Source organism: Sinocyclocheilus rhinocerous, unplaced genomic scaffold (genome assembly GCF_001515625.1).
Source record: "Sinocyclocheilus rhinocerous isolate Xijiao unplaced genomic scaffold, SAMN03320098_v1.1 scaffold988, whole genome shotgun sequence".
NCBI lineage: Eukaryota > Metazoa > Chordata > Actinopteri > Cypriniformes > Cyprinidae > Sinocyclocheilus > Sinocyclocheilus rhinocerous.
Genome location: NW_015650363.1, coordinates 761,807 through 773,713, shown reverse-complemented (window position 1 = coordinate 773,713; position 11,907 = coordinate 761,807). Strand labels below are relative to the sequence as shown.

At 37.0% G+C, this 11,907-nt stretch overlaps 1 protein-coding gene across 3 annotated transcripts in view; it reads right to left on the bottom strand.

Annotated features, from left to right (window-relative positions):
• The window catches only part of LOC107711862 (glutamate receptor ionotropic, delta-2-like), a 423,523-nt gene that overhangs the window by 185,041 nt on the left and 226,575 nt on the right, over positions 1–11,907 (bottom strand). For all 3 annotated transcript variants that reach the window (XR_001636744.1, XM_016516928.1, XM_016516929.1), the window contains exon 3: positions 3,596–3,880. Coding sequence is in view for 2 of the 3 variants with exons in the window: in XM_016516928.1 (XP_016372414.1) it covers positions 3,596–3,880 (285 nt within the window). In the remaining variant the exon portion in view is untranslated. The remainder of the gene's footprint in view (positions 1–3,595; positions 3,881–11,907) is intronic.

Genomic DNA, 11,907 nt, shown 5'->3' with positions numbered 1-11,907 from the left:
AAAAAAAAGTAAAAGCTTTCTTCTGTGTAGACATAAATTCACCTAGGCTACACTTTGCATCAGTTGTGTGTGGCAGGGTTTGATGGCTGTCATAGCCTACCCTGGTCACCCAGTAAGTTAAGAAAAATAAATAAATTAAGATATAAATTATTAAATTAGTTGTAAATTAAATATTGTTAAACACTAATAGAAAAAGAAAAGAATATGCATTGACTTTGGTGTAGTCCTATTAACGTTCACACAAGTATTGTCATTCTGACTATCTGTCAACAGGAGCACAACAGAGATATTAAAATATACTCTCCTGAGTTTTATCATGTAGGCCTTGTGTTTTATTAAAATTGATTATAATTGATATCCAGGGGCGCATTAATGCACGGGCTTTAACGGGCTGAAACCCAGGGGCCTACACTTGGGAGAGGCCTACTGGCTGCAGGTAAATTATATTTTTCAAATAATTATTTGTATATATGGGAGTTTGCAGCAGTGACAACAGCATTCTGTCACACACTCAACACACTCAGCGACGCCCTGCTTGTAGTATATGTAGTGAATGGTTCAGTTTAGGTTTCCCTTGTATAGTTTGTATAGTTGTGTGTGGAATGCACAATGCGCTAGTAAAGAAGCCTATATGAGAGCTACTCTGTGTACATGACTTTATGTTATGATTTATTTAATTAAACGCGAGCACGGCATGTTTCAAAATAAAAATGCAATTAGCAACCCCAAATAGCCCACATTTATGCCAACTTGCCAAGTAATTCACTCTCAAGAAGGATGTGTTGAAAATAACACAACCTGTGCTCTTTCTTAACACACCTCTGTGTCTAGTTAAGAACACCATATTTTGTGTTAATTGTAACTCAACCAATGTGTTATTCCTGATAACATAGTAAGTGTGTTGAAATTTTTTACACACTAATGTATTATAGTTACACAATTTGTGTCAATGTGTGTTATTTTTTAACAGACCTTGTATGCAATAAAAACAGCAATGTACATGTACTGTATATATTCAGCAAGAAAAAAATACTTCCCAAATTAATTAACGATGCATACAATTTTTGTGAAGTTGCAGTTAAAATCCACTTAGCTCAAAAAAGTATTCAAAATCATTTCAATTTATGAAGTTGCCTAGAACAACTTCAGTTACGGCAGAGGATATTTAACATAGAGAGGGAAACCTCAGACTGCAAAATACATTTTTTTTGGAGGCTTCTGCCAGCAGCACTAGTCCTGAAAAATAGGATATACTAAGGAGACACAATCAGTTTACCAATGAACTCTCTATTGTCCAAGTCATCTTAAAAAGCCAAAGCAATTTAGGAACACTTTGTTCTCTCTGAAAGATCTCTTGCTCAGAGGCCAGCTAATCAAATGTCCGAGGAGTCTATCTTCGGAGTCACTGGTCAAGCTCTCCACACACTTAAGGAAGGGAGGAGGGGAAAGGATCTCTACGGCTTCATTACTAGATAGCAGCCCAGTGCACATGGTCCTCTGGACATGGCTGAAATCATATCCGTTTGTCTTCGGGGACAGGTACTTATTCATCCGCACCTTAACCTGCTGCAGCGGAGCGTGCCCTACATAGGGACCATCAACCATGGAGTTCTTTTCACACACAACTACACTCTATTCCTCCATCTTATATTGTGTTCCCTTTCTCTCTTGAACCCACTCCCACTCACAAACACAAATGCTCTGTTCCAAAATGTAGTAAACTACCAACACAGGCAGGATTTTATGGCATCATATGTGTTCCAGAGAGCAGACATTTTAATTATGCGGCCTGCTAAGCTACTTTAGTTTAGCACTGCATGGCTGTGTCAAATATTGCATACTCTCTAAGCAGGTACTTCTTTTGAATAGGTAATAACTATGAATGTGTGTATTAATGTAATCCGGACATACTACATTTGTCATGTCATTGTCATGTGACCTACCAGTGTCATTTGCGTCACTCCATTGCCATTCACAAATCTTCTCCCTTGGCTTCATGAGATAGTAAAGTGTCATTAGATGCACACTTCAGAATCTACTGTTTTATGAATTTGGACACACTAATCTGATTCTGTTCACATATTGTTTTTTTTTAATCTATACTGAATATCATATTTGTACTACACATATGATATCATAAGTTCTTAAGCATCAGTATCTAGTTGATAATAGGTGGCAGTATTGCACATTAGTCATAAAACTTAAATATATATATATATATATATGTTGGAGGAGGTGACTAATGAAAATGAGACTTTCTACCTGCTCCTGAAAAAGTTTGCTCGCCAGTTTTTTTGGATTCCGTAAAAAAGGATGGGATGTTTGACACCCTTGCCTACAGAGAGGGGCGTGCAACTTTACATTATTTTTGTTTGCTTTTGTACAGTTATGGTTACAAACGCTTTCCACCTCCCTACACTTGTATTTTGAGTGTGATTCATTAAAAATAAAGTTAGAGATGAATTTGTATGAAAGCATTTTTCTTTTCAAAATTTCTAAAGATAATAACAATAAAATCATAATGAAGTATTTCGTCAATAATCGTTTAGTAAAAATCTGATACTGTGACAGCCTTAGCAACATGCTAACATTAGTCTCAATTTGAATCAGTAAGTCAACCAAACAAAACTACTTGTGTGTCATACAGAGTTGTGGAGCATCCTAAATCAGTCACTTATGAATTTCTATTATCATCTTTTATATAGTACCCATTATGCTCTTTTCGTTCAGTTAGGCTGATGATACACGGGGCAACTTTTTAAGCAATTTTGCCGGGCAATGTTTTTTAAGCAATGTTGCTTGGGCACTTTCACATTGAGAATGAATAACATATGTCTATCTGGATACTTTAGATCGGTCATGGGCCCTGTGTCTCATCTGTTTGCCTGTTGGCAGCAACATTGCTCAAAAAGTTGTCCTGTGTATCATCAGCCTTAGTGTTTTATGACTAAACAATCCATTTTAAAACATGCTTTGTTTTACCTCCCATCAATCTTTGATGGGAGCTAAAAAACTGACGTGGATAATTAGCTTTATGATTGTGGAAAATATCGGGCCCCTCAATCAATGAGAATGGCTTTAATCTGGCAGCTGGATAACTACCTGACTAACTGCACCCGCAGGCAAATCCTCACCCTCATCTACTCTGCTCCAGTCAAAACCAGCCATATCAAGAAACATATTTAACTTTACCCAGTTTGCTCGGTCAGTGAAATGCATTGCAAGGCCAAGAGAAACGCCATGAAATGCAATGGGTAAAAGCTCAAGGGAAGATGTTTGCCAAAAAAATAAATAAATAACAGCTTCAGGCCTCTTGGACTTAAAGGCCTGTGGGCAACAGCCCAGTCGGCTCTGAGGTTAATCCGTGAATGCCCAGATTATTTTTTCCTCACTCACAGTCCATGCTCTTTTCTCTCAAACACATACAGAAAAATAGCCTTAAACACATAATGAGCAATGGAGGTAATAATGCTGAATAATTTCCTCTCTGTGGTGGTAATAAGGGGGTGTTAATGTGGGGTCACTGATTGGACACACTGTGAGAGAGCTCCTTACGGCCGTTTACTACTGCCATTAGTACATTGAAACTACTCACCATAGTCAGTGTCATAGAAGATAATGAACTTCTGCCAGGTATACTCCATCACCACTTGGAAGATGACATCATTTAGGTAGACGGGAGGCCGGACGAAGAGAGTGTAGTCGTCTGGTTGGGCGCGACTGGTGAATGGGCAGCTAGAGCGAGGAGTGCCGGCGGGCGCCCTCTGGATGAAGAGGTGCGGGATGTGCATTGCGTCAGCTAAAGACTGCAGAGACCCAGCAGACATACAGCCGATAGAGCTGACCAAGGCTAGGATACCTCTGTTCATCAACTCGCAGGCTGTGGGCGACAGAGAGAGAGAGAGAGAGAGAGAGAGAGAGAGAAAAGAGACAAGATTTATAATGATTTACTTAATCTTACATTCATCTGATTTAGCTTTTCAGAACTTCACAAAATGATAAATAATAGGTGAGGTAACACTTTATTTCGATAGTCCACTTTAGACATTCTATTAACAGTAAGTAACTTTGCAACTACATGTCAACTAGCAGTTAGTAGAGTATTAGTAGACTGTCTGCTTAATATCTTCTAACACTTTCTTTGTCAACTTATTCTACTAACCCTAAACCTACCCTAAGTTTACTCTGAGAGTTAGTAGACATGTAGATGCAAATTAATGAGAATTAGTTGACATGTAGTTGACATGTAGTTACAAAGTTACTTATAGTTAGTAGAATGTCTAAAGTGGACTATCGAAATAAAGTGTAACCATAGGTGACAAAACCATGACCGTATACATATTTGTTTTAATAGTCTCTGACAATCTATATAAAATGGTAAAGTAAGACTAGGGAACGTGAGAAACTTTACATGTATTTATTGATTTATTCATTTATATTGGTTTGCTGGTTTTGAGGCCCATTCACACCAAGAGCAATAACTCTAAAGATAACTATATTAATGTCCACACCAAGGGATAATAATGTTTTGTTAATTATAAGTACTCGCTGCAGTTGTCATCTATTGCATTAAATGTCCAAGCTCTTTAAAGTCAAGTGGATTCTGATTGGCTCTTAGTGTTTTTATTGTTCATCAGCTGGACAAAAATTTTATAAAAATGATTCTAACAATATTGTTCCTTTGTTTTGTTATTGCTGTGGTGTGGACCGCCCTGTTCTCATGTAATTAGAACAATTATTAAAACTTTATAGTTATCAATACAGTTATCATCCTTTGCATGAACGGCCCTTTGGCTGGTTTCCAAGCCTGGTCAGGCTGGTCTGTTGGTTAGTTATCAGTTGTTGGTTGGTTTGATGGAAGACCAGCTGCCCTCCTAGCTAAACTGGATAAACATAAGCCAGACTAGCTTAAATGGACAGTCCGCCCAAAATTAAAAAAAAAAAAAAAAAAAAAAAGGCAATGGTAAGCAAAACTTTCTTTCATTCATTCATTCATTCATTCATTCTTCAAAATATCTTCTTTTGTGTTCCAAAAAAGTCTTAAAGGTTTGAAACAACATGTGGGTTAGTAAATGATGACAGAATTTTCATTTTGGATGAGCTATACCTTTAAGTACCATATTAAAACAGCTAAGACCAGCAAAGCAGGATAGTTTAAGCAGATTTCTACAGCAGGTGAAACAGATTAAATAAAGATACAACTTTCTGAGAGAGTTTAATCATTCAAACTGTTTAAGAGCTAAAACACAGCACACTGTTAGCAATCTAATTAAGCCACCAGCATTAAATATATAAAAAATTAAGATAAACATAAGGTTGAAGATAGGTTTATGGGTGTAGATAGGTATAGGCTAATTTACTATTGTGACCTATCCCTACATATGGTAAGAATATAGTTCTCTAGTTCTGCAAATAGATGGAATTTCTACAACAACAATCAAGTTGGGGGCAGTCGTGGTCTAATGGTTAGAGAGTCGGACTTGTAACCTGAAGGTCGTGGGTTCGAGTCTCGGTACTGGCAGGGATCGTAGGTGGGGGGATGACCAGCGCTCTCTTCCACCCTCAATACCACGACTGAGGTGAGACCCTTGAGCAAGGCACTGAATCCCCAACTGCTCCCTGGGTGCCGCAGCATGTGGCTGCCCACTGCTCTGAGTGTGAGTTCACGGTGTGTGTGTGTGTGCACTTGGATGGGTTAAATGCATAGCACAAATTCCGAGTATGGGACACCATACTTGGCTACATGTCACGTCACTCACTCACTTCCCTTTCACTTGCTCAATCCCTGAGCATAATCACAGGCTGGTGGCCACCAATGGCTAAACCAATGGCTTTAATTAGTACTGTGCAAATATGATTATTTCCTCTCCACTTAGAGCTTAATTAACAATTCAGCACTTTTAGAGACTCTCCCATCTGAATACCGTCAGACAAAAAACATTTGGTAGTCTATCACACAGGGTGTTTATGGAAAAACATACGAGGAAACCAGCGCTCTCCAGTATAAATACACAGTTTTAAAATGTTTATTTGATAAACATTCCATTCATAAGCACTTACTCATACATTGCATAAACAGATGCTCATCAGCCCTGATGCAGCTTTAATAGCGCTGATTGGTTACTAAATTTTTTTGCTGCATAAATGCTTTAGTGCTTGACTATTCTGATTGAGCTGCTGTTATGATTTATATAATTACACTCCACAACCTACTGCATAACTCCATTTTATAATGAAGCACAAGTCTATTTCCAAAGAAATGAAAGTCCCTCCCATGAATAACCTCACTCTTTTGCCCTTGTTCAGTTTGTGGCTCCCGGATGTGCAGTAAAGCTGATGTCAGACATGAACATTCATCTCACTTGACTCATTTTATTTAGCGTAGCTGAAGTTGGGGGAGGTAAAATGCAGTATGTTGAAGTGGGCCATGGAGCAATGTAATTTTGCCAACTGTGGCAAAAACAAAAAATAAAAAAATTAAAGTATCAACCAGGGGCAGAATAAAAGGAAGGGAAGACGCAAATAATAGTGCTGAAAAAGCAAACTGCAAGATGAAATGGACAATCTATAGGTTTAGGTTTAGGTTTAGGTTTAGGTTTAGATTTAGTTTAGTTTAGTTTAGTTTAAATATAGGTTTAGGGTATGTGGTACATTATTTTCAAACACAAACCTTTTAGAGCTTGACATTTAATCTATGGACTGCCGCAATACGCATCACAACCAAAGTAATAACATTTTGCCAGATTCAAGGTTATCTGTTTCGAATAATACTGAATGCGCCTTTACCGTCACTCACTGGACATTTCACTTTGAAATTGTCATAGATCATATAAGAAACAACATTACTTTTGCAGAAATGTCGCAAGCACTAGCATGCCTTTCCAATGAGCCTGAGTTGGAAAAAGAGGCTTTGTGCAAACTAGGCATTTTATGTCACCTCATATCAGAATCAGAATCAGAAGAGCTTTATTACCAAGTATGTTTACACACACAAGGAATTTGACTTGACGACAGGAGCTTCCAGTGTAGAAGAAAGTACAAACATAGTGCAGACATACATGATAGTGCAGACATACATAGGAATAACACAGTAGGGATGTAATATAACACTAATATAATAGAAAAATTAAATAATGTACTATATACAGAGATAGAAGTATAGGAAAAAATGTAATTGTTTAGATAAATGTACAGATATGTTATAAGTGTGCAGATATGTTATTTACAAAGTATGCCGTTTAATATAAATATGTCAGATAACTATGTTAGTTGTGATGGACGATGTATAATTATGAAAGATTAATTGTTCAGACTGAATATAGCTTGTGGGAAAAAACTGTTCTTGTGCCTCCTTAAGCACAGGTTGAATGGTGGGGGAGGGAGGGAGGGGGGTTGCAGGGGTGGTAGGTGAAGGTGTGAAGTGCAGATCAGAGCGGATGGGGGGTGGTAGACTATCCTTTTCAAATCTGCAGTAAATCACATTCAGATCGTCAGCCACTTGTTGATACTTCGCAGACTGTGGGGGTCGTGTCTTGTACATGGTGATGTTCCTCAGACCAGTCCATATTGACGCTGGATCGTTTGCTGAAAGCTCTTTTCTCAGCTTTTCAGAGTAGTTTTTTTAGCCACTCTGATCTCCTTTGTTAGTCTGTTCCTGGCCTGGATATACAAGAAAGATGAACCAAACAGTGATCAGAGAGCCCCAAAGCTGCTCGTGGGACAGAGTGATATGCATCCTTTATTGCTGTGTAACAGTGATCCAATATATTGCTGTCTCTGGTGGGACATGTAATGTGCTGCTTGTATTTTGGCAGTGCACGGGAGAGATTTGATTTGTTAAAATCTCCAAGAATTATTAAAATAGAGTCTGGGTACCTTTGAAATCATTCTAAGAATGAACTTTGTAAACGGATTTAGGGGATTTTGTTTTCCGATCAAAATCTAGGACTCATTCAACGTGTTGAGTTGAAGAGGTTTTTGAAGCTTTGATGATGGGCATATTTGGTATCAAAGCAATCTTTATGTAGGCCTAAATGTTGAATATTACTTTATTGAATATTAATTATTTTCATATTTGAAAGCTTTTGCTCTGAAAAAAAAGCTATTTAAAGGGATAGTCCACCCACAATTGAAAAGCAAAATCAAAAATGTTTGTTGTCAACAGTTCAGAAGACGTGAAATAAAGTGAGCGCATCCGTAATAAAACGTCCCTCACACGGCTCCGGGGGGTGAACAAAGGCCTCCTGTAGCGAATCCATGCATTTTTGTAAGATATATATCCATATTTCAAATGTAATAAACACTTTTTTCTCACTTCCGCTGATTGTGGTACACGGAAGATGTTCAGTCGGATGACGTAGGACGTAGGCGTCTTGTGCGCTCCTCTGAGAAATGCAGGAAGCAAAGGAAGCAAAGTTTCCTTACTTTAGCAAAGTAAAACCAGTCTCATCTTGGCTTATATCGAAATCCTCGTTTTGTACTTCTAATTCATGACCGGCGTTTTGTTTTGTTCTCTCTCCACATTCGTCACTAATCATGCAACGCCAATGTCCTACGTCATACGTGGAAGCCGTTCAGGCGGATGACGTAGGACATTGGCGTTGCATGATTAGTGACGAATGCGGAGAGAGAACAAAACAAAACGCTGGTTTTGACGGAAGATGACGGAAGTGATAGAAAAGTGTTTATTATGTCTGGCTCAGTGGTAGAGTATTGCATTAGCAGCGCGAAAGGTCGTGGGTTCAATTCCCAGGGAACACACATACTGGTAAAAAATGTATAGCCTGAATGCACTGTAAGTCGCTTTGGATAAAAGCATCTGCTAAACGCATAAATTATTATTATTTAATTAATTATTAATATTTTTCTTACGAAAACGCATGGATTTGCTACAGGAGGCCTTTATTCATGCCCCAGAGCCGTGTGAGGGACATTTTATTACGGATGCGCGCACTTTATTTCACGTCTTCTGAACTGTTGACAACAAACATTTTTGATTTTGCTTTTCAATTGTGGGTGGACTATCCCTTTAAATAGCTTTTTTTTCATTGGAGGGGCCAGGACAATTTTTAATATAACTCCAATTAGATTCGTCTGAAAGAAGAAAGTCACATACACCTAGGATGCTTTGAGGGTGAGTAAAACACAGGCTAATTTTCATTTTTGGGTGAACTAACCCTTTAAGAATGAAAGTGATCATCCAAAAAGAAAGAAAGAAAGAAAGAAAGAAAGAAAGGATGGGTTTACTGGGTTTATCCTCCACACTTATGTTTTAATTATGGGTTAAGAAAACATGATTCTTTTAAAACAGTTCATTTAAACTCTGCAAAACAAAAGGGACTGCCAATCTTTCAAAAAATACACCAACATTGACACATTGAAACATTGACATTTGATCCCAAAAAAATGTGTGGAATTTAACACATGCAACTTAATTGACTAAATGCACAAGTTTTAAGCTGAATAAGCCGAGCTTGAGTTAATAAGATCTTGTTTAATGAGGTAGAGCGTATTGCACTGCCCTCCGTTATGGATTGGACTGACTGAAAATGGAAAGACTGGCAAATCCTTACTTATTAAAGCACTTCTGTGAATTAGTGCTATGATCTGTCAGTGATCCACATTCCTCTTAGGTCTTGCTAACTATGTTAGCGAAAAGCAGCACTGATCAATCATTACAAATGAAGTCTCATAATTTAGCCATTGGTTTGATTACATATGATCCCATCAAGTCTTGACAAGGCCCATTAAATCTTGAATATTAAACCTTCAACTGAAGTTAAAAACACAAGCATTCATATTTGCACTAATTAACCAGGGAATGCATTATTCCCCAACACTTTAAAAACACTGTGCAATAATGTTGCATTAAAATTAAAATAATTACTTATTTTTCTTTGAAAGTAGACAGTATTCCATATAAGGGCAATGACTTTATTCCCTCAGTCGTAGCATTAGGGAGTATGATTCATTTCAGAGAGAATTGCTTATCTACAGTATGTTGTATTAGTTAAAAAAGGGTAAAAACAATGTACTTAAAGAGTGTTTTTTTATCAATGTGTTTTTGAAGTTGACTCAATTAGGACGTTTACTGTTAATTAGTGTAATTTAGCATAAGTATTTCATGTTCAATATGTTTCTTCACAACCTAATTGTGATTGTGCTTTTTATAAATAAGTGACCCACTTTTCAATTCCATTTCATTAAAAATACAAAACAGACAAGTACTGTTTACGGCTCTGACATATCTACCTGAAGTGCCCTTCACATACAACTGATGCACAAACATTACAGTTTCCCTTTAACCACAACACTAGATATTTAATATTTGCATCTCTAATAAATCCATCTTCATTCAATCCACTTATAAATATCAAAACAATTTTCTTTAATGAATACAATTTTAAATTAAAATTTTGCTATTTCTAGTGCAATTTTAATTAAATGTTTTATTTTTAAAGAAATTACTAATTTTATTAAGCAATGATGCATTGAATTGCTCAAAAGGGATAGTAAAATACATTTATAATATTATAAATTATTTTTATTTCAAATAAATGCTGTTCTTTTGAACTTTCTATTCATCAAATAATATCGAAAAGAAAACAGTATTATGGTTTCCACACTATTAATTAGTACAACTGTTTTCAACATTGATAGTTTAAGAAACATGATTTCTGAATGATCATGTGACACTGAAGACTGATGTAATGGCTGCTGAAAATTCAGCTTTGCCATTACAGGATTAAATAAATAAATAATAAAAAATAAATAAACAATAGGAAATTACTATTTTAAATTGTACTAGTATTTCCCAACATTACTGTTCTTATTGTACTTTTAATCAAATAAATGGAACCTTGGTGACTTTTTTCATAAAAAAACAAAAAAAACAAACAAAAAAACTTTTGAACAGTGGTTAAACAGTTAATAACTAAAGTTCAACTCAAAATTACCAAATCAATCAACCAAATTCATAAAAAAAACATACAGTATGATTCATATGTGCATTAGACATCAATGCATCAAAATCTTTCTTTCTGGACCTCACATGTAGTTCTGTGTTCCCAATAACATAGGGATGTGCAAGTCTTAGCAAGTCCAGAGTGCAACACACAAATCCCATCTGAGAGACATCGCCACAAGTGCAGAGCATTTCTGTAGAAAGAGCCCACTGACTCCTGACAGATCAACATGAGCGAAACCTAATGTAAATCTCAGCTGCTGCTGTCACGTTTGCACTCCTTTTTTCTCCCAACATGCTCACCTCCTCCCTCTGCTCATACCTGTGGGTGTATTTGTTCACTTCTAATTTGAATAAATAGACCTTTTCGGATTTATAAATACACGCAAAAGCAGGAGAGATAAAGCTGAAGACAGAAAAACAGGGGAAAAAATCAACACACAAATGTTTTGAGAGATCTGGTTTAGTGCGTAGCTTGTGGCCTCTCACATCCATCTATTTCAGGAGTCCTTAGCATTTCTCGTCACCACTTAGACACACACACACAAACACAGAGACCCTTCTCTCCCCTGAAAATCTAACTCTGTTGAGCACTCCAGATAAATTTGTCCCAGGAGAGCACTGGCTTTTCTTTTTATAGTGGAGGCTTTTGTTGCTGTCATTTTTATGAGGAAGATCTGCAACTCATCCCCTTTTTCTCTCTCTCTCTCTCTCTCTCTCTCTCTCTCTCTCTCTCAGCCTTACCACTGAAAGGTGTTTCATTCTTATCATCGGAAGGAATTGGGCACAGTACTGGCTTAGAGCAAACAGATACTAGATATCTTTAGATTTGTCTAAAGCTCATATTGTAATGTTTTCAATTGCTTCTTTGGGAATTAGATACTTATCAGTTGTTTAATTAGAGATAGAAGTGCTGGACAATGTTCTCTAATTACCCAGAGAGT